We start from the raw sequence: 24,027 nt of genomic DNA on the forward strand, positions 1-24,027 counted from the left end.
ATAAATGTCTTGTTATAAAACTCTCTACCCTCATCAGTCCACAATTTTTTAGGTTTTCTCTTACTTTTATTAAATATCTGTTGAAAGGCTAACATAAGAGTATTACCTGTTTTGTTTTTTAATGGTACAACCCATGCGTATCTACTCTTCAAATCAATAACGGTTAAAGCATACTTGTACCCCTTATCATTATTGAGTTCAATCAAATCAGCAGACCAGATATAATCAACTTCCTTGGAATAAACTTTCCTTCTCTGAAACTTTGTGAATATTGGTTTATGTAATTCATCAGCTAATTGCTCTTCAGTCTTAATGACATCATTAGAGCCTATAAGTTTTTTGAATTTCCAAGTCCAAGTTTCAATTTAGCACTGATCATCTTCTTCACAATGAAACGATCAACTTTTTCTCTCAAGGTTGGATTTTGTATCAGAGACAAATTATACAACATTTCTCTATCGGCTTCATGCTTTTCTTCCAACGTTGTGGTATTCCCATAATCAATATCGTGTCTCATGCACACTTCATCAACTCTATTGATGGGCTTACTCCAGGATTTAGGATTGTCTGCCTCATCGAATCTTTTATCTAAGTTTGTGCCTGGACCACAGAAAGAATACCCTGGAAGATGTAATTCCCCTGGTATTCCAGTAGTTGTAAATTTACTTCCTGATAAAAACTTTTGAATATCTCCTCCTCGTTTGTGTTTGGAGATAAATTGATTTTTTTTTGAACCACACACCGAACATTTACCTTTTTGTATAACCCTGTTATTTTTACTTTTAATATATGAAATATTTTTAGTATTAGTTTTCTTTTTACATTTGAGACAATAGCTCATTTATATATGTGAAAAATTCCTGCAGAGTGCAAAAGCCTTTTTAGTTTCCAACATGCACATTTGAATCTTAATTTTTAAAACATAAAGAATCCTTAGAAATGCCTTCACTCTCTCCTCCATTTATTTAAGAAAAAAAAATAAAAATGAAAAACTTGAATTAAAAAGAATATCTTGTCGATGTCAATATTCTTGTCGAAAGTATTGCAAATAGACTTGTCAATTCTTTGTTTTCCTCCTCGGTGGGTTGAGTTATTTTCTGTAATACCACCAATCTTTTTTTAATCTCACTGGTTTCCATATTTTGATATTTATTTTGTCTCGCTCTTTCCTCCCTCTCCTTCTCTCTCTCTCTCCTCCCTCTCCTTCTCTCTCTTCTCTCTCTTCTCTTTTTCCTCCTTCTCTTTTTTCTCCCTCTCCTCCTTCTCTCTCTCTTCTCCTTTTCCTCCTCTTTCTTCTCCCTCTCCTCCTTCTCTCTCTTCTCCTTTTCCTCCTCTTCCCTCTCTTCTTCAACTCCTTCCTCATCCCTTATTATCCTTGAATCGCTTACACCCCATAGAATATCATACATATATTCATCAGGATTTCTTGTTATTCATGTATCCCAAAAAATTTTTTTACAACAGGAAACCAATAAAATTTCTTTTGAATTTCTAAAAGAGCCTTACCTTATCTTAACTTTATAATTTTTTCATTATTTAACATTCTAATTAAATCTAAAGTTGTCGGTTTCTCAACATCAGCATAATGCCAATCTTTTATTGAAAATACCTCATTCTTATGTTGTAGAACATATTTATTAAAATACCGAATACCCTTTTCTTGAAGGTATGCTTGGACACAGAAATGATAATTTTCTTGAAGCCTTCTTGCTGTCATTTATGTATTAGAAATATATGTTAGAATAATATTATGACACGAAACACCTCCCCATCTTCCCATAGTTAAATGATTTTGTATTTCCTTACTTATTATATATAATCCTGTTTTTTCTGTTTTCATGATATAAACAAGGGCAAAACCATTATTATATTTACCCTTATTAAATTCTTTTATTTGTTGTTTACTAATCGTGGCCCCACAAAACTCATTCTCGATACCAAGTGGATAATATTCTTCCTTACGAGACTGATTTAATTGTTCCAGGTCTTTGAGGTTAATTTTAAATGACCAATTATACCCTAAATCATTCATATCATACCCCCATTGTTCTATTCTCATACAAACGATACGCCCTTATTTATAAAAATTTATTTTAATTCGAACTGTGAATTCTGTATGACCTGGAGATAATATCAACACTTCTGTATCTTTAGAATACACGGCCATTTTATTTAAGGATATATATTGTGATAAATCGCTTAATCTCACCAAGTCATTCGCGTCAGTCGGGCTTGGATAATTTTTTAATTTATAAGCATTTTTCATGTTAATATTTTTGGTTATATGATATTTATGTCGTTCAGCCTGCGCCTTTGTGTAATAATTTGATAAATCAATATCCAGTTCTTGAGATACACCAAAGATAGAACCATCTTTACCAACATAAGTCATTTATATTAGATTAAAAATAATATCATAATTTTTTTTATTTTTGTTGAGTTGAAATAACACATATAGACATAATTGACCACAACACTTGGAATTTAATTCTTGGACTTGAAATGTTTGATAAACACCATTCTGTAAGAATTTTATGACTTCAACAGGTGGTGGAAGACCAAAACTATCAAAATAATATTTGTCTTGACTATTAAAAATACAAACCCAATGAGAACCGTTCCCATTATTATCTTCTAAGTTCATAATAATATTCTTTGTATGTTTCGGCACATTTGTTAATTCATCTCTCATACAAATAACCACATGATGAATTTTTAATTTCTTACAATATTTGACAAGTTGTAAATTTGATGTTGTATTCTTTCCAAATTCTTTAAACCACTCATCAATGCTCATTTATTTATTAGAAAGATAGAATCCATTACCTCTTTTCATTAATTTTACACCTGCTTGTGCTATAGAAGAAAGCATATCTCCAACTAACAATCTCGCTTTATCAGGCAGACCTTCAAGTTTTTCAGCAAAATCTACAATTACACCACTTCCACTAATTTGTTTCTCCAACTCTTTGTTATGTCTTTCCAATTATTTTTGAGCCTGGAGTTGAGCCTTCCTTTCGTTGGCAGTTTTCACCGCTGTTGAAATACCACCCGTCAATGCTCCAACCGCACTTAAACCAGCAAATAAAGGAATTAGAAATGGGAGAAATCCTCCACTCGTCTCTCTTATTGAATATTTTTTCAACATTGGTTTTGTCATTTTAATTTTAAGTGAGCCAGTGTCATTCAAGATTTTAACCTGTTCTCTTGTGAGCAAAACATCAATTCTTACTGCTCCTTTTCTCTGAATTGTATTAACGTTAATCGTACAAGGCTTTTGATTTTGAACACAAGATGATAGTTTATGAAGATTGATTTGATTTACATATACCCCAGTTGGTACTTTGCCACTCATTTATTTAACAAAAAATTATGTGAGACTAATCATCACACCATTATCTGTATTAATCTGTAATTCTGTTTCTTCCAAAAGCAAACAATATGTATCAACTTCTTCACTCTCTCCTCTTTCAATGTATAGGGAAGTATCCACTCGATTAGACTTTATAGTTTCCTTTTGAGCGCTCAGGTCAAACGCATAGATTGTATACAAACTTTTAAATGCTGTCATATCCAAAATAGGTTCTTTATTTCCATTACTTTCACACATCTTTTGGTAAGACTTGTATGCTTCAGCAAAATCATTTTTTTCCCAATTAATTTCCAATCTATCTCGTGGATAAAATGTTCCATCTAGAGAAACGCGAAGTTGTTTCACCTTAGCATTATCACTCAATGCATTATTCTTATCAGTCACAGTATCACCATCTGGCTTTTTAAAAATGATCCACAGATATCGTGGCTTTCCTTCCAGAACACCCAAATTCCACGTGTAAGTAGTTTGGTTGAGTTTAACGTGTTGACATATTCTTTTGAGGTATGATACACTGAGTGGTTTCTTTGAGTTAAGTCTTCGATTCAACATCTCTTCTGTTTTAAGATTAGGAGTATATTCACTGATATACCAACTCATTTCCTCAATTACAAATTTATTCTGTTCACCAAAAGCACTACCAACACCAAAAAGCAATCTATTTTCATTATCATTCCTTTGTAGTTGAAATCTAATTTTAAGACCATACAGAACTTTATCATGATCACAAAATCCAAATATACCTTTAAGAGGAACTGCCACAGTAAAACTATTTTCTGCTTTTGTATCATCATTATACATTCCTTTCCTTTGAGTATATCCAGGGTCTGTGTTTGTTCCTGTTGACATATCAGGAATAAAACCTTCGACAGACCCCTTTCCCATTCTATCACTGAATGTATAGAGTGTAAATTTCATCATTTCAGATACAGCAGAGACATAATCAACCGCTTCAACTTCTTGTGTTATACAAACGTTTATTTCATCACTATATACAAACCAATATACAAATATACAAATTTCATCCAATATACAAACGCACACTATCAAACATTTTCCAGAAGAAATCATTTACAAGTGTAGCGTTTGTGTTATTCCCAGCTTTAGTGAATTTAAATTTACACAACAAGAAACTTTCGGAGAGATTCAAATAGGTTTGTTGATTATTTATTTCAAAACTTTTTGTACCATTCGTATTCCAGTCTGTTCCAGTTATTGCATTTACCTTGAAGTAATCTTCCTTTTTAGTGGAGTTTGAGATAATAATAGTATCATCCAAATCATAGATACTATCAATTGCTTCCATACTTGTATTTATTTAGGAAAAAAAAGATGTTAAAACTTTTGAAACCCTGATCCAAGTATTTGAATTATTTTCTGTCGTTCTTGGGGGGACAACTGAGTTTTGCCTTTCTTAATTTCTTTTATTGATTGTAATTTATGAGATTCCTTCTGGGCATCTTTTATGCTCTTTACAGCACCTGCTACATTTCCTACAGCAGAAGCAGTTGAACCAATTAGATCTTTATGTTTTAGAATAGTTGAACCAATACCCATGAGAGTATCAATTATCCCATCTCCTCTAAATTGATGTCCAACACCCCTTTGTCTCTTAGGTTTATAGTATCCTCTACCAAGATACATACCTTCACCCTTGTAGTATGGGGAAAGGAACATCCCATCCCCTGTAATTATTTTATATTTTCCCAACTCGTGTTTCCTCACAATAACCATCGTATTTATTTATTGGAAAACTTCACGTAGGTGAATTCTGATGGATATAACTTCTCCATTAAAAGAAATCATACGATTATCTTGGTCAGTTATCCTAAAATTTACTCTGTGTATGGTTTTTCCTGACACAGGGAGATAAACCAAATTTTTGGGTTCCATATTGAATTTATAACCAATTGGGGTTGAGTATGCGCTGAATGAAAATATTGCATTTGTTTTTTTTCCATCATTATAAGCACCATCAATCAAATCACAGTGAATTAACACCGAATTTATTCCTGAGGATATTTGAATGACATTATCACTGTAAAACGTCCCATTCGTTTCAATCTTTTTTGTGGAGAAACCCAATAACTCTCTAAATGAATTATCAATTGTGAAATCAACCTTGTAGTTATTTTTAACTTTAATCGTTGATTTTGAAGTATGTTTTTGAATGTCTATAACAACATTTTTTGGTTCATCACCCTGTTCTTTCATAAGACGAGCAGTTTCGGAAGATATTTGAGAAATCTCATATGCTCCGGGTGAGACTGTTATCGTTTTGTATCCACTTCCAGGATTATAACTAAACTTGTCATTTTTATCAGTTATATTAAATAAGGTATTATAAGTTTCCATGGACAATAAAGATGCCTCATATTCTTTTGTTGGGTCAAGTTGTAGTGGGTATGGGAATGAAGATGTGTGGTCGCTTGTTGTGAAATTGAAACTAAGGATTGTGCTTCTCATCTTATTTAATATGAGATAAAATGTCTTTATATTGATTTTTATTAATTATTTTCATGTTCATCAACTGGTCTAAAATGGCTGATGCTTCATTAAAACAATTGTTATTTCCAGCCTTCTTACTACCTAACAACAATAACAGTCTATTAACTAATTGCGATGGGTCATTTGGAAGAAAACTAATACCTGAACCAAGGATACTTAAAGCCTGAATAATGTGTTTCTCCTTCTCATTCTTCCTACTTTTACTAGAAATACTAACCCTATAATTTAGAGTGTTCAGCAGATCAATATATTGTTACGGATTCGCGCCCGCCGGCGTGCTGACGGCCACGTAACTCGAATCGCGGCACGTCGCCCACCGGACGGACAATCCAGTCGTGACCCTCTCGGACTAATGCCGGGAACCAGTCACGGGTGGACCTTTCGGTCTCACCGCGATCGAGCCAATCGGCCCCCGCGTGGGATAGGGTTGCTCGCCAAATTCGACCTACCTAAGTACCCACACGGAGGGTAGACCGGGCGATCGCACCACGCCGCAGGTCGACTTCGGACACGGGCCACTTAAGCGACCCGTTCCGTACTATCGGGATAACCGAGCGGTGTTATCGTCGGCCTCGACGGTTCGATTAACTATCGGGCGTATTCAGCCCACTACCAACCCTTTACGTGAAGCAAGATGAGGATTCAATGAAAGAAATGACGAAGCGAAGCGGGAGACAGTTCAACATAAAGCACATTTATTCGCGATGAACGGAAAGCACACATATACAATTCCACCAAAAGCACATAGAAAAGAAGAAGACAAAAAGCAAATGCGACAATGCAGATCTAATACCGATTACGCGAGCACACGGCAACACTTATACAATTTTACTTCACAGACGGCGCCGACAACACATACCCAAAACCAAGAAAAAGAACACCCTCAAGGATGAGGCGGGCCTGAGGCCGAGACCGGGTCAGGCCTACCCGTCTGGTGATGAGACGCGGAGCGGCGGTGGTGCCTCAACTCCGCGGGCCTCGCGGACAGTGTCTGGTAGGGGGTGGGAAGGGGGCCCCCTTGGTCGCACTATCTCACCGCGGGGGGAAACAGGAGGGGGTTGCTGATGCTCGGGGAAAGGAGGATTTTTACTCTGTCTCGGGTCCCGCGATGAGCGCCTCCACCTCGACCAGGTCGCGCCGTCGGCCTCCCTGGTGTGCAGCTCCCGGCACCGACGCGAGCACCCCCTCGTCTGCCTTCGCCGCCGCCGCCTCTCCACAGCTCCGTCCTCTTCGCTCCGACTCCAACTCCGAACTCTTCCTCCTGCGAACTTCCCAACTGCACTCAACTCCAACGCACACGACGACGACGCTTTTCTGACGAACGCAGCCGCTTATATAAGCCCCGTGGCTTCGCCTTTGACCCCCTGCCTTCGACCTTTCACCTCGCTCCCCATTGGCCCGAGAAAAAGTGGGCGTGAATGCATTTTGATCCATGAATTTGGATATAGCGACCGCCCTCCAACGCCCTGGAGGCGGGGCCAAATCGCCCCTCGCTCACCGATTGGACGGAACAAAAGTGGGCGTGAGTCGTTTTTGATCCGTTTTTTTTGAGCGGAAAATCCGTGGTTTTGTACACGCTGTTCGGCGCGCGCCCTGCACGAGTCCAATACCGGTACCCACAAGCGGCGCAAGAACGGTGGCGATGCGACGGTTGCGAGGTGTGACGGGAAAGGTCGTGGCTGTTGTGGTGAAGCGGCGTTGTGGTGGGTGGTTGATGTTGTGACGACTGTTGAGACGTGGTTGGTGGTGGTAATCATGGCGGTTGGTCCAAAATAAAGATAGCAAAAGAAAAACGGCTATCCTGAAGAGTCGCAGCACGCATGAATGACATTTATTCCCTCTAGACAACGGGTTTGGGCCTAACTACACATATACTTACGGAGATATCTCACCTAAGGGACCTGAATGGTGGTTTGCGAATTTGGTAACCACAACAATATACTCTATCATCATTATTTTTCATATCCAATGGTTTATCAATATACTTTGATTCATCCCTCACAGTTGAACCTTGTCTTCCATCTATTGTGAGAAGAAACATTAATCTCGGAGTTAGTTTAACAGGGGGTTGAGCAGAACCTAAGAACCTTAATTCATCATTAAATATCAATACCTTTTCTTGAACAAGATGAAATATTGCTGGTTGTTCTGTTGGAATCAGTCCTGCTTTGGTTTTTGAATCCGCTGAATATTCATTGTTTTGAAGAGCATTCACAATATAATCAGGGTGTTGATTAATCTCTTCCAGTTGTTGAAATAAACCTTCATCATCATAAACCTTTAATTCTCCTAAATGCTCTAATTCTTCCTCCGTCATTTGATCAAAATCTTTTAACATTTGAAGTTTTTTCGGAGTATATTCTACTGTGGGAACTGTGGAAACATCTTTCATTTTTTCTTGGGAAGTTTTTAAAAGTGGTTTAAAAAATTTCTCTTGTTTTCTTTCAAATGCTTCTTCGCCCGTTAGTTTCTGTCTGCGTTTCTTCTTTATGTCTTCCTGCTGTTTTACAACTTTTGAAACCAACTCTTGATGTTCCTTAAATCTTCTTGCTCTTTCTTTTGCATCCATTTATTTATTGTAAAATATCATTTAATGAATTGTAAAGATCAACAGGGAAATTTTCCTTTTCTTCATCATTCAAGTAGATGTGTTCAAATAAATCCTTTTCTTTAAATATTTCATCAAATTCTTTATTAACATTAATGCGAGTTGTAATTTCTTCTTCACTAATACTTGCATCTCTGCTTTTCATACGTTTGCGTTGAGTTGCTTCATCAACATCAAAACCGCATGATAAAATCTTCACTCCGCTCAGATGTTTAATAATTTGTCTCGTTCCTTCTGGATTAGTTTCTAATATCCCAAGACCACCAGATTTTAGTTTCCTTAACTCACTCTTACAATGTGAATATTTTGTTGTACCAAGAGAAACCTCCTCAAATATTTGACCTTCATTCCTCAATCGCATATGTTCCTCCACTGAAATATAGTGATAATCTTCATGTTTTACTTCTCCAGGTCTTATTGCTCTAGTTGTTGTTGATACAATGCGTATCACGGGGTGTTTTTCAAGTAAATTTACAATATTCGCATTTGTACTACACAAGAACCTTGATTTATGAAAGTTTTTTCCAGAAGCAGATTTACCCACAAGATTTACAATAATAGTTGTCATTTATATATGTAATTGTTTATAAAACAAAAAATATATCCCTTAATATCTCATCTTGTTTCACAACAATATATTTATATTTTTCAGTCGTGTGCTTCATGTAATCCTCAAATTTCTTTTTACTACATAATGTAGAACAATTATCTCTCCAAAAATTATTGATATCTATTGAATTTAACTTGAATAAAATAAAAGTATTAGCATTGTTTCTGATGGAACGATGAGGAAGTTGAAAGTACGATTGACTAAGATAAATACAATTACAAGAAGAATGTCTCCCTCTTGTGTAGTAGCTGTCCATTACCGTTTGGTTTCTCTCATTAACACAATCATCAAAGATAACGAGGTTCTTTTTTGATTTATCCAAATCTTGGGGAGACGGTATATCATCCGTATTATCACTAAGAATACAAGTTATAGGATTTGATTTCTTTTTACATCTCTGTGTATCACAAAATAGTTGAATTATATCTTCAATGTTATAATCATTTAGGTTTTTTTGACGTTTAAATAAATCGATTATATCTTCTTTTTGAAGACCAGCATTAAAACCTTGTGAGAGTAGTTGATACTCTGGTTGAAAACTCGACTTTGTGAAAATTATTAAATTATCATCATCTAAAAAGTTGGGAGTGAGGAGCATCTTTAAAAGTAAGCAGGTTTTTCCACATCCACTTGAACCAACTATGAGACATCTTAATGAATTTGGGATATTTTTATGGTTGTTAAATTTTATCTTATTTTCCCAAATGGGTAAAAAATCATTCATTTATATATTTGGAAAACAGGTTATTTAATTTATTATTGGCTTTTTTAGAAACTCTATATTTTATCCGAAGTTCAGGTTTAATTTCAAGATAATCCATTATTTTATTTATACAATATCTTGTGTTGATATTTCCCTGAAAATTACATCCATGAATAATATATAACAACAATCCTTTGAACATTTCTCTTATACGTTCAGTTTCTTCCCTTGTAAGGAAAGGTGTGTTATCACCCTCATACTTTACATTCATTTCTCAAATCAATCTTGTAAAGTAATTCATTTTTGGTGTAAATGTAAAAGAATTATTTTCCTTTTTATATTTTTTATTATCATTAATTAGAAGATAATCACAGAATATACATAGTTTATAGGCTTTTGACTCTGTGTTTAATCCCCGTCTTTCACATGCAGGACAATTCTCAAATTTGTCATATGGAGAATCAGGAAAGTTTAGCATATTTATAAAGTAAAACTTTACTTAAACTGAAATTCATCTATACTTTCAGTTGTATATTGACTCATATTTAATAATATTACCTTCGATATCAATATACTTTTTTTCATTACCAGATTCAACGACAACATTTTTTATATTAAAGGTAATTTTAAAATGATCGTTAACTACTATTGAACGAAATGTCATTTCACCTGATATATGAACATCCTTTATTTCATCAGGATTTACATCTTTAGGGTTGTTGAAAAAAATACAAATTCCTCCTTGCATATTACAGATGGTCTTATCTTTTCTTTCTAAAGCTTCATCCATAAGGTTTTTGTTTTTTGATACTTTTTCTTGTTTCATTGCTTTTTCTAGTTTTGAATATATTACCAGAAGGAGAGGAGAAACTTTTGTTAGAGATACTTTAATTGATGTTCTACCAGGTATACTAAAAGCCCTTCCACTGAAGGAAATTGAAGAACTCATATTATTTACCATAATTGTTTTTTATCCAATAGTTGTTATATTTATCTTTGTTCAATTTTACATCCTTGACATATTTCTCAGTATCTTTAAAAAATGAAGAGATTGATTGAAACTTGTCTTTTGTGTCTTGAAACATTGTATTTATTAAGTGAAAAAGTTGGAGGATAAAATGGTTTTAAGCACAGATTCACCTGTAAAATAAACAAAATTTTCATCAAGAAAATTTTAGTTTAAGCAAAGATTTATTATATAAATATGGTGAATACAACGTACTGCGATGTTTGTAATCACAAATATAAACATTATAGAAAACACCTCCGAACCAACAAACACACATTTAATCTATTTCATAAAACATCTCCTCTTGAGTTGGAAAGAAAACATTGTGATATCTGCTCAAAGGATGTTTTGAAGAGTAGTTATAATAGACATCTTCAATCACAAAAACACAAGAAAAATGAGTTTAAAGTAAAGGGAGACTATTATATTGAAAACACTGATGGGGCATTTAAAGGGCATATAAAAATAAGGATTTTTCAATTTGGAGAACCCGGTCCATCAATAGCTGAATCAATTGAAATAGTGAAACCTGATGTTGAAAAAGTTATTAAAAAGACATTAAAAGAAATGAAAACTTTAAAGTTTTATATGGGAGTGAAAATGAATATGAAAAGACAAGATGAAGAACAAACTCCTTATATGAGAACAGATCTTCATTTTATAACATCATTTCAAGATTTTTTGAAAAGTGGGGTTTATGAAGAACTATCAAAACAAGAGGAGGATGTTGATAATACAGTGGTAGGAAGTGGATTCAATATTAAAAAAAATCATCTTTTTAGATATACACATTCTAAAATCAAACCCTCTTAAAGCTTCTTCTTATATTGAATTACCAAAAGAAATAAAACTAAAGAAGGCAGTTGTTAATATGAAGAACAATGATAATAAATGTTTTCTCTGGTCTGTTCTTGCTCACTTTCATCCACCAAAATGTAATTCAGAAAGAGTAAAACAATATATGAAATATGAGAATACCTTGGACATTAAAGATTTTAAATTCCCAATGCCACTAACAGATATTCCTAAATTTGAGAAAAAGAATAATCTTTCTATTAATGTATATGGATTAACGGATACAAACAAAGTTCAAATATTAAAAATTTCAAACAACTATAAAAATGAAGAAACACACATTGATCTTTTATATTTTAGTGTTGGAAATAATTCACATGACACATACATCAATAATTTATCAAGATTAATCTCTTCTCAGGTATTCAGAACAGCAAACAAAATATATCCTTGTAAGCGATGTCTTAATTCATTTCATACAAAAGAACGATTAGAACAACATTCAAAATATTGTAGTAATCATAAATCAGCTGTAATTACAATGCCTAAACCTGGTGAAAAGATTTCTTTTGAAGATTATAATAAATCTATCATGCACCCATTTGTGATATACGCTGATTTTGAATGTATCCTTAAAAAGATAAATACTGCTTCTCCTAATCCAAAAGAATCATATACAAATAAATATCAAAAACATATTCCTTGTGGTTTCTGTTATTATATCAAATCATCTGTTGGAGAAAAGTATAACAAACTTGAACATTATAGTGGAAAAAAAGCTTCACAAGAGTTTGTAAAACGATTAGAAAAGGATTGTATAAGACTCACTAAATTAATGAAAGAAACGAATGAACCGATGAAATTAACTAAAGAAGAAAAATTAGAATTTAGAAAGAACAATATTTGTGAGGGGGGAATTAAGGAGTCTAAAGTTAGGGATCATTGTCATCTTACTGGTAAATATAGAGGTCCCGCTCATTCCTGTTGTAATCTTAATTATAAATTACCTTCTTTTATTCCAGTCTTTCTTCACAACAGCGCAAACTATGATACACATCTATTTATAAATGAACTTTCAAAAACACCAGGGAATATTTCTGCCATAACAAACACAAGTCAAAAGTATATTTCATTTACAAAAATGATATTCACAAAACCTTTAACTCGTATTAGGTTTCTAGATTCTTACAAGTTTATGGGAACACCACTAGCCTACCTCGCATCAAATCTAAGCTCCACGGACTCTTTTCCAAATCTTAATTCATTCTTTCCAAAAGAGGAAATTCTCACTAAAGAGGAAATTCAGATTAAAGAGAGAATTCAAAGTAAAGAGGAAACTCTAATTAATGAGGAAATTAATGAAGAAATTCTAACTGAAGATGAAATTCTAATTATAAAGAAAATTCGAACAATGAATGAAATTCTTACTAAAGAGGAAATTCTGATTAAAGATGAAATTCTGATTAAAGAAGGAATTCTCACGAGAGAGGAAATTCAAACAAGGAATGAAATTCAAAGCAAAGAGAAAATTCTTACAAGTAAGGGAATTTATCCTTATGATTATATGGATTCATTTATGAGATTTAAAGAAACACAACTTCCTTCAAAAGAAAGTTTCTATAATAACCTTTATGAAGAAGAGATAAGTGATAAGGAATATAAACATGCACAAGAAATATGGAAAATATTTAAGATAAAGAACCTTGGAGAATATCGTGATTTATATCTAAAAACAGATGTTTTATTGTTAGCTGATGTGTTTGAAGCTTTTAGATCACTCTGTCATAATAAAAATTGTTATGGATTAGATCCTGCCCACTATTTCACAGCTCCTGGTTTAGCTTGGAGTGCAATGTTGAAAATGACAAAACAAGATATAGATTTAATCAGTGATGTTGATATGCTTTTGATGATTGAGAAGTCCAAGAGAGGTGGAATATCACAAGTATGTTCAAAAAGATATGCTAAAGCAAATAATAAATATCTTCCAAATTATGATAGTGAAAAGATAGTAATTATTTGATGTATTTTGATGCTAATAATTTGTATGGATGGGCAATGTCTCAATCTCTGCCTTATGGTAAATTGGAGTGGGTGGAAGAAAAGGATTATGAAAAGGCTTTGATGAATATTGTTATTTCTTCTCAAGAGGAATTTAATGACGAAGAAGAAGGTTATTATTTTGAAGTTGATTTGAGGTACCCGAGTGATCTTCATAATAAGCATAAAGACCTTCCTTTTGCATGTGAGAAAGAAACCCCAAAGAAAGAATGGTTCAGTGATTATCATAAAAGTTTTAATATTAAAGGCAAATCAACAGAAAAGTTATTAACAACATTCTATGATAAAGAGGGATATGTTTTGCATCAGAGAAGCTTAAAACAGTTTTTGAGAGAAGGATTGAGAGTAGCTAAAATTCATAGAGTTTTAAAATTTAAACAAAGTCCTTGGGTGAAAAAGTATATTCAATTCAATACAGATATGAGAGCAAATACAAAAGTAAAATTTGAAGGGGACTTTTATAAATTAATGAATAATGCTGTATTTGGAAAGACTATGGAAAATGTTAGAAACAGGCAAAACATTAGATTCGCAACATCTTGGAAAGAAGCTTCGAGATTGATAAATAAACCAAGTTTTGAGAGAGAAGAGGTTTTTTCAGAGAACTTTTCTGCAATTCATATGAAAAAGGAAAGTATTGTAATGGATAAACCAATTTATATTGGAACAGCAGTTCTTGATTTATCAAAGATATTGATGTATGATTATTTGTATAATGACTTAAAGAAAGAGTATGGTGAAAATGTTTCATTGTTGTATATGGACACTGATAGTTTTATCTTAGATATAAAAACTGATGATGTTTATGAAGATATGAAGAAAAATATTGGAGTATATGATACAAGTAATTTCAGCAAGAAGAGTGAGTTATTTTCCAAAAAGAATGAAAAGGTTATTGGTAAGTTTAAGGATGAGTTGGGTGGAAAAGTAATGAGTGAGTTTATTGGATTGAGAGCAAAGGCATATGCTTATAAGTATGGTGATCAGATTGATAAGAGGTTGAAGGGAATAAAGAAATCTGTAATAAAGAAATCAATAACTTTTAGAAATTATTATAATTGTTTGATGAATAAGAAAGAAGAATATAGGAAAATGAATGCAATAAGAAGTTATAAACATAACATATATAGTGAAGAAGTAAATAAAAAGGCATTAGGAGCCTTTGATGATAAGAGATTTATTTTAGATAATGGAATAGATTGTGTTCCATATGGATATTGTATGATAGAGTGAATAGAATAGATTGTGTTTTAACGATGGGAAGATGGGTTAGGGTTTTTTAAGGGCTACCGCCACGTTTTTTTGCAATATATAAATGGTCAAACCAAGTATTAATCAAACTAAAGAGTGGAGAAAATCTCAGTCTTGGTATATAAATGGAAAACATAATGAATGTGAAAAATATCAAATAAGTCTTATTGAAAAAATAACTAAAACAAAGGTAAATAAAACAAATAAGCGAATCAATTTAAAAAAATAGTAAGTTAGAGGATGTAAAGAAAAAAATGAATATCCTTGAATGGACTGAAAACTTTGATGGTTATCAATTGAACAATGAAAAAACAATTTACTATAATCTCAAAATGATATGTGGCTCAGGAGGTGGTCAAACAAGAGCATTAAGAGAAGTTTATCATTTCGTAATGGCACAAAAGGGGTATCTTAAAAAATATAAAGATTCAAATGTTTTGTTTTTCAATATTTTAGATGGGGATTATTGTGCAAAGGAAATTAAACTATTGAAGGAATTTAAGAATGAACAAATCTTTATAGGTTCAATGAGTGAGCTAAACAATATGCATCGGTTATTTGATAAAGAGTGTCCCGAGGCTTAGACGTTTTAGATATTTCTTTCGAATCACCTTTAACAAATCTTTATCTTACTACATGGATTATTTGAAAAAAAAAGTATCCCCAGGTTAAAAGGGGAGACAAATAAATATACCTTGGGATAAAAAGGGGGTTTATTTTTAAGGAAAAAAAATATGAATCGCTGAAAATCCCCCATTCATTTACATGGGGAAAAGTGAGCCAGAACCAGTATATTCACCGTACATATATATATATATATATATATATATATATATATTTATATATATATATATATATATATATATATGTTTTTCTTTGTCTTGTGTGTGGAAACTTTGCTGCCAGGTAGCTATCATTTTGTTGGGGCATGACTATGCTGCTGATGCTGTTTCCCTATACCAGTACACTAGTACTCATTTCACTGACATCAGATGGATGACAGGCTGAGTCAACCCCACCTGGTGTTAATTCAGCAGCTGATGGGGCTCAACTCAGGATCCTAGGATCCCAAGCTGACCACCCTAACCACGAAGCTAACACCAGGCTATATTTACCTCCACCACCGAAGGTGAAGGAGGTTATGTTTTCACCCCTTTCTTTTGGGTCGCTGAAATAGGTGACCCTTATTGTCAGTAATTCTGTCTGTCTGTTTGGATGTTTGTTCGTTTGTCATCAGCATAATTGGTAGTAAACGTGGGCGGATTTTGACCAAACTCGGGTGGTAGGTACATCTTATGACCTCGTGCTTTGGAAATTGTGATGGTTGCTAGGGACGCTTTGGTTCCCCAGCAACAGCCGAAAAACCTTCAAAATCGGTACCGTTTACGCGAAATCAATTCCGAAAGCCATTATCCCACGTAGGGTTATTAAATTTGGCATGCGCCATCTACAGGTGATGCTCTCCCAAATATATTCCGTTTTTTGTGATATATGGAATAGTTTACCTGCAGCACCCCCTACAAATGGGGTATGCCCAAAAATTGGCGAAAATCGAAGGTCCCCTAGCGACCAGGTGAGTGCATCGATCCGAATGAAACTTTGCAGGTTCATAGTACGCAATGAGTGCTACAACTTTGCCTCAGGACATATTGACCGATATTGCTTAGGTCAGGGGTCAAAGGTCAATTAGTGCATAAATCGATAATATGCGAGAGCTGGAGGTGCCTTCGTGCCAAATGCTCCTCCTCCTAGGGTTATGGTCAGATGGTCATGAAAATTCACACTAATCGTCTGGAATACATTGTGCACAAATGATCGAGCCGGATTTTCGATTTATGTTTTTGTTCACCCACAGCACCCCCTCGAGCTTTGGGGATTTCCGATATCAAACCGCATTTTCGGTACTTTTCATTCAAATTGATACCGAGTAGTTATCATTAGATGGAACTCGATGAGATTTGGTATGCATAATCTTAAGGTGATTCTCTATCCGCTATTTTCCATCCATTTTGTTCTATATGTTATAGCTTACAAATGACAACCCTCTCAACTTGGGTGTCCGAGGGCCTTTGAGCATTCCTGCTGAAAATTCAAAGTACACCAGCTCCAAGACGGTTGAACCGAATCGAATGAATCTTTACATGCTTATAGACCGTAATGAGTACTACAACTTTGCTCATTTACATAATGACCTATCTCGAGTAGGTCAGGGGTCAAAGGTCAATAAGTGCATTTTTCGGGCGAAATTACCATTCAAGGCACCATTGCTCCTACACGGATTAACCGATACAAAATGAAAGTTCATAGGTACATAGTACACAATGAGTACTACAACTTTGCTTCAGAACATATTGACCTATCTCAGCTATGTCAGGGGTCAAAGGTCAATGAGTGCATTTTTCGGGCAAAATGACCATTCAAAGCCCCCTTGCTCCTACACGGGTTAACCGATACGAATGAAAGTTCATGGGGACATAGTACCCAATGGGTACTACAACTTTGCTTCAGGACATATTGACCTATCTCGGCAAAGTCAGGGGTCAAAGGTCAATGAGTGCATTGTTCGGGCAAAATGACCATTCAAAGCCCCCTTGCTCATACACGGGTTAACCGATTCGATTGCAATTTCGTAAGTACTTCGTACTAGATTAACTCAGATCAGGGATCAAAGCTCATCGGATGCTCGGTGACCCATGGCCACCTACCGGCTTGTCTGTTTGTCTGTGTACAGGATATCTCAAAAAGTTGTGGACAGATCCAGATGAAATTTTGTTGACAGCTTTGTTGTGTGACAACGATGAACTGATTATATTTTGGTGAAGATCCGGATCCAGATCCGACTACTACACTTTTTTAAGTGATTCTTCACCATTGACAGATGGGGCCAAAAACGATATCTCAAAAAGTTGTGGACGGATTCGGATTAAATTTGGTGGGCACGTTGGATGTGTGACAAGGAAGAGTTGATTCAATTTTGGTGAAGATCCGAATCCAAATCTGACTACTAGAATTTTTTAAAAGTGATTCTTCACCATTGAAAGATAGGGCTCAAAAACGATAAAGAGCATGATCTTTCAAAAATGTATTGGGCCAGATATGATATCGTGGATCAGGCATTATGGGGCAGAGGTATGCACTCCACTGAGCACCGTTCTAGTAATATGCTGTTTTTATCTGTTCATAACAGGGGTATCTGGCGTTGCCCAGTGCTATTCTACTCCTGTTGGCATTTTGAAGAAATCAATTTTTTTCTTTTTTTTGTGGAGGCCTAAAACACTTCCCTACACCCACTAAGGAATTGGGTCGGGGATCAATTAATATTACGTTTCACATAGCTACAAAGGCTTACGCACTTAGAACGTTTTTTTTTTAAATCCCAAAAATCGAACTTTCTTTTCAAAATTCTCATAAATCTTTTTACCTAAAACACTCCCCAGCACTTACAGATGCGCCTCTGAAAATTTGATGAAGATCCGTTTGGCCATCTCTGAGCAGAATGGTTACACACAGACAGACAGTCAAACATCTCTCTTACGGTATTTATAATAGTCTGTGGGAAACATTACTTTGTCGGATTATGTTTGCCGAACGGATGTTTTACAATAATTTAAGAATTTTGAGGATGTTAATAAGTACAGAGGAGGCTCTGGCAGTGTTTTAATTGTTTTTGTTCTAAGCACACTTTTAGGAGAGAAAGGGGTTCACGCTGGTGTCTACGTGGTGTAAATACTGCCACATATCCATATGCAATAAATGGAGGGGCTTAACTCAACAAGAGGCTCACCATGTTCAAGTCATGCACATCAACTATAGCCATACAAGATATCTAAATGTAAACAATGTTGATCATAGCTATCCATCTTAACCTGGCTTGAACATGTTAAGTGATTGCAGCTGTTTGCTACCTCTGCCTAAGTAAGTTTACCTGGCTGCAAGTGGCCCATAGCAGCGTGCTTGCGTATCAGTTCTGTACAGTGCTTGCGGCCAACACCCAAAAGGACCATGCGCTTTGTCAGCAATCTGCATCCGCCACACCACAACAAAACATCCCACAATTCAATAAATAATAACATTTTGAGGCCATGCCTCTGCTAACACAATTGGAAGAATGCAATACAAGTAGTCCATCTTCTACGGACCATAGCATTGTTCTGCACCTACTTTTTCAGACAATTAACCAATGTAGCAATCGTTTTTCAATGCAGATATTCAACCTCAACCAGACTTGGACATCTGTTCCATGCAAACATGGACAAAGACTCTATAGGGCATCTTATCCACACTAAGACAATGTCCCGACTAATAGTGAGAGCTATGCCCATCTGCATTGTATTTTTGTACTTTGGCCAGTTGCATTCTGTCAATCACATAAAAGGAAGAGATAGGCTCATTACTTAATTTTTCATAGCCTTGGCTAGCAGTGCAAACTGCGATGGTAAAATGATTATCCGTAGCCTACAACGATGCGTGTTAATGCCAAAAGAGCTTGACTGACCTCAATTATGCGAAAAAGAGGAAAACTGTACGAAGATCTCAACAGACTTTTCAACCATACATGTATCTCTAAGGCAGTCAGTCATTGATGTGAAAAGTTGTGAAAGTAGTCTTCCTGATTCTACCCTCAAGAAATCTCACATTTTCACCTTATCACTCAAAAAGAATCATCAAATGAACCCACCTATCTATTTCCTTGGTCATTCACTGGAAGAGGTTCGGTCTCTTGAACTTCTACAGGCCTCATCATGAGTCCTGACCTTTTCTGGGTCAACCCCATAGCAAAGCTGGTCTCAACTTTGGGTGGAGTCTCAACCATAGCATTACTTCAGTCCTCAACTTGTGTCAAGTCCCACATCGATTACATAATGTGAAGTGTGGTGTCTGCCCGTGCATTTGTTCGTACGTTTGGCTGTCTCCTCTTTCTGGCGGCCACTTCCCACGCTGCATTTGAAAAGCTCCGCACACAAGCAAAGCTCAACATTCAACTAGAAGAAACGCATGATACTAAACGAGATACGTTTTAAACGTATAGATACAAGATGAAATCGCAGTTTGTTTATTAGCAGTGCGTTAACACATGACCTGGGCTGACGGGATGGCCTCGAGGTACACACACTCGCCTAGAATCTCACGAGCCTGGTTTGAATCACAGCCCAGCTATAAACTGTCATCTCAGTGTTTCACAGACTGCGATGGTAAAATGGGTGAATCATAAATATGTGTGCTGTCCCTCCTATGGACCTTAAACTGGGCATCCTGTCGACTGACTTTAGTTGGTGGACGTTAAAGATCCCCACAGTGCCCTTCATGAAGAGTGAGCCAGCAGCGCATGCCTGAAATACTGTGGGGAAGGCAATGGCAATCCCTTGCTCAGGAAGCTGCTTCGGTGGCACCAACGCCCTGTGACAGAGTATGAGGATTATCGCAAACCATGTCGGCATTGTTAATAACAGTAACCTGTACTGAAAGTCTTTGAACAAAGTTTGCAGTGCAAGGCGATCATTTAATCAAAGAAAAACCTACATTTCGTAATGTGGCCGAAAATAACATTTAATAATAAACTTCAAAGAGGTCCAAAATGAACTGAAGTTTAATTAAATTATCGGTGGATTCGATGACGTAATTCGTGAACAGTTTGAGTGTCCGCTCAGATGGATAGAGCATTGACATATCGAGAGAGGGGAAGAAAGAGGGGAGGGACAGAGAGGGAGAGAGAGTGGAGGGGGGAAGGGGGAGAGAACAGGCATGAATAATGTTGATGCCAAATATTATTCAGCAAGCAGGATATTTTGCCCACTTTTGAGACAAATTGAACCTCCGCTACCCAATGTTGCACCACCATTTCACAGTGGGTGGGAGAAGCAGCTCAGAGCTTTGGCTCTAAAGAAAGGCAAGAGTGCAACACAATTAACCTTTTTAAAGTCCATTAAATAATTTAAATAAATAGATTCATTTAAACTTTTCCCTTCACTGGGGGTGGGTATTTTTGCTTGCATTTCCTGTCACTGTGAGTGGGTACTTTTCCTCGTTTACTTATAAACCTTGAAGTACAAGCTATCAAGGAATTAAAATGCAGGGCTTCATTAATTACAATATATGTTCTCATTTATTCGTATGCAGCTTGTGGCTGCTTAGCTGCATCATTTTCTGGGGGTGTACCAATAACCTGGTACTCATTTTTACCGATCTCAGAAGGATGCCAGGTTGAGTCAACCCACCCGGTGTTATTTAACAGCATGATAGGGGGTTGAATTCAAGACCATAAGATCTTAAAACAGCTATCCCAACTGGTAAGCCAACACCAGGATTAATGTATGTTCTGAAATGCTGTTCAAATGAAGTTTTTATTGTAAACTTCATTCAGTGGACATTTTTTGCTTTGTTCACAGGAAAATCAAATTTATGTTAAATTTACTTCTCATATCTTGGGTATATACCGACTTGAACATATGTACGTGAGACCAGTCAGTAACCTCTGCTTATGATTAAATGGTTTACACGTTGAACCAAAGTGTTCAATGTGGAACAGGGAAGGAGATCTTCTTAATTTATTTGTATATTTATTATGTACAATAAAATGAAACATATAACTTATTAACTTAAATTGTTGTCTTTTAAGATACCATACTTTTTATCCATCCATCCATTGGGACCATACTCTGTGCAGAGCGTTGGTGCTGCCTCAGCAGTCTCCTTGGCCATTGGGTACAATCCTGGATGGGTTACCACTCTGACACAGGATACCAGCAAGCTGACACTCATTTTGCTGACCTCAGACAGATGACAGGCAGAGTCAACCCCACCTGGTATTAATTCAACAGTCAAGGGGGATTTGAACTCAGGATTCACAGATCCCAAGCCCACCACCCTAACCATGAAGCCAACAACAGGCATAGTTTTAATGCTTCCTTGTTTCCTCCTCCTCTCCTGAAAAATGTTAATGGTTTGAATAAAGTTTTCACATATTGCCATGTTGGTAAGATTGGTGCTTGTTGGTTGGACGGTGTGCTGTCTGAAGATTGGTCACTCCCTTTAACTTATTGGTGAAGGGTATGCGACCCGGCGGCTGTGAGCGCTGGCATGCTGCACATGTACAGTATACACGTACAAAGTATATTTTGTTATTGACCAAAGCGCGCATGCCTACGATGGAAAATTATTTACCAATTATTTTAAACCCCGTTTTAATTCGTCGTTTATTTCACGATTATTTTCTGAACATTTTCAACAAGTTATTATAAAGTTAATTCGCATGTAAGTTGCAAACATGTCGCAGGTCCTAGTTCCAAAACCGAGTCTCAAGTCAATTCTATCAGGTCTGAGTCAAGACACAAAATTTTGCGACTCGAGTATGACTCGAGTTGAAGTTGCCAACTCTGCTTAACATCACGTCTGTCTCTCCTGAATTCTGTAGAATATAAAGCTCTCAAAATTATTGGAATCTCCCATGATTAGGCTGAAGCACAAAGACTGTTGTTCTCACATTGCAGGCAGGTCAGTTGTGTCAGTTTTTTAACCGCCTCTTCTTCGATATTGCTCCTCATCTGATGTCTTGGTCCTCCAACCCTCCCTTATCCACTCCAGAATGCATGTGATCTTCCAGTTTCTCCCCTCCTGGTTAAACTTCCAAAATCCATTTCACACCTCAAGTCAAGCTGATTACACACCTCAACTCTTTTATTCTCCTGTTTATAGAACCACCATCCAGAGGCTGTTCTGTGTCACTATTCCCTCCAGGACTTCAAGCAAGCAGTGCACCACCACCTCTTGTCACCCCCAACTCTGTCCCATGACCTTTATTGCCACCATTATCCTTTCTTCTTGCTAGTTTCAGTGCTTCCTCTCCTCTTCCCTTTCCTTTTATCCTGTTCGTTCATTTCCTTGATGCATGTCCCCACTATTATATCTACAATCCACCTTGCTCTTCCATGAGGCAAAGATGCACTAAAAAAAACTACAAGCCATGATTTTATAAATTAGATACAGAGCCACTAGTTTTAATATTCATTGACAAATACTTTGTAGGCTTTGCGTAAATATAAAGAAACAAATAAATTATCTTCCCGATCATGAAAGTACACTTGCCATGTAGGGATACTTTCACTTGGATACAGAGGCATCCACAAAAGGGGGACTGCTGTGTACAAACCTTATTGTGCCATTGCAGCATTTTTATTATATTAACGGATGGACGGGAATGCAATTGGCAATAAGACTTAGGAGTGGTGTCTTCATGCATCTCCAATCAAGACTAAATGAAGTAAGAGAGTATATTATTACATTGTGGAGTGCGTACGTGCGTGATTTCTGTTCAGACTGAAAGAGGATGATGGTGGAACTCCCTTTAAGTAGATTAGCCCAGTGCTCTACAATTGCAGTTTTCCCTGAATGTCCAAGCCAGGAAGCTGAGAACTCACCTCAAGGAGGATGTCATGCCACCATCTCTGTGGAAACATGGCAAACAGAGAAGGAGATTTCATGAATAAAATCCTTTTTATTTAAAATTCACTGTAGCTGTCGAAACTTGAACTCGAGCTAGGGACACATCAAACTATTCCCAGTGAGAAATTAAATGAGTGACATCCTTACCTAAGAAGGCAGACTTGAACTATTTTAAAAGATGCATCATTAACTAATCGGTTAATAAAGAAATTACATGTTTAAAATATTTACAATCATTACTATAATTCACTGGCTGTCCGTCTGTCTATTCCCAGGTACCGCAAAAACGGCTGAACTGATCGCAACCATTTTTTGGATGTGTAATCCTGGGACCCCTTGGAGTAAAATAGGCATAAATATAATAACATGACCCCCTTGATGGCTCCCTAGGGAGCGGGTGCTTCTAGTAATAATAATAATAATAATACTGATGACGATATTAATGTATTTTCCTATATTAGTCCAGTAAATATGTCAAAAAGATGTTCACTTCTGGAAGAAAGCATGAAAATTTGTATACAGGGGTTTTTGAGTATGCTGAATCCATTTCTAACCGGATCCACGCTGGCAAACCAAGGGATCACACTCAAAATTAAGAAATCCAAGATGGCCGCCCTGCGTATTGCCGATTTTGATATTTCGTCAGAACTTTGGTTCTATTTGACATAAA

General features: G+C 36.0%; 1 protein-coding gene across 2 annotated transcripts in view; it reads right to left on the reverse strand.

Moving 5' to 3' along the window:
- The window catches only part of LOC147022099 (ubiquitin carboxyl-terminal hydrolase 1-like), a 127,125-nt gene that overhangs the window by 6,876 nt on the left and 96,222 nt on the right, over positions 1-24,027 (reverse strand). For both annotated transcript variants that reach the window (XM_085892691.1, XM_085892690.1), the window contains exons 10-11: positions 23,333-23,359; positions 18,844-18,938 (exon numbers count right to left, since the gene is read on the reverse strand). In XM_085892691.1, coding sequence (XP_085748817.1) covers positions 18,844-18,938; positions 23,333-23,359 — 122 coding nt within the window. The remainder of the gene's footprint in view (positions 1-18,843; positions 18,939-23,332; positions 23,360-24,027) is intronic.

This window comes from Eptatretus burgeri, chromosome 8 (genome assembly GCF_056783735.1).
Source record: "Eptatretus burgeri isolate ZD-2024b chromosome 8, Ebu_testis_v1, whole genome shotgun sequence".
In the NCBI taxonomy this organism is placed as follows: Eukaryota; Metazoa; Chordata; class Myxini; order Myxiniformes; family Myxinidae; genus Eptatretus; species Eptatretus burgeri.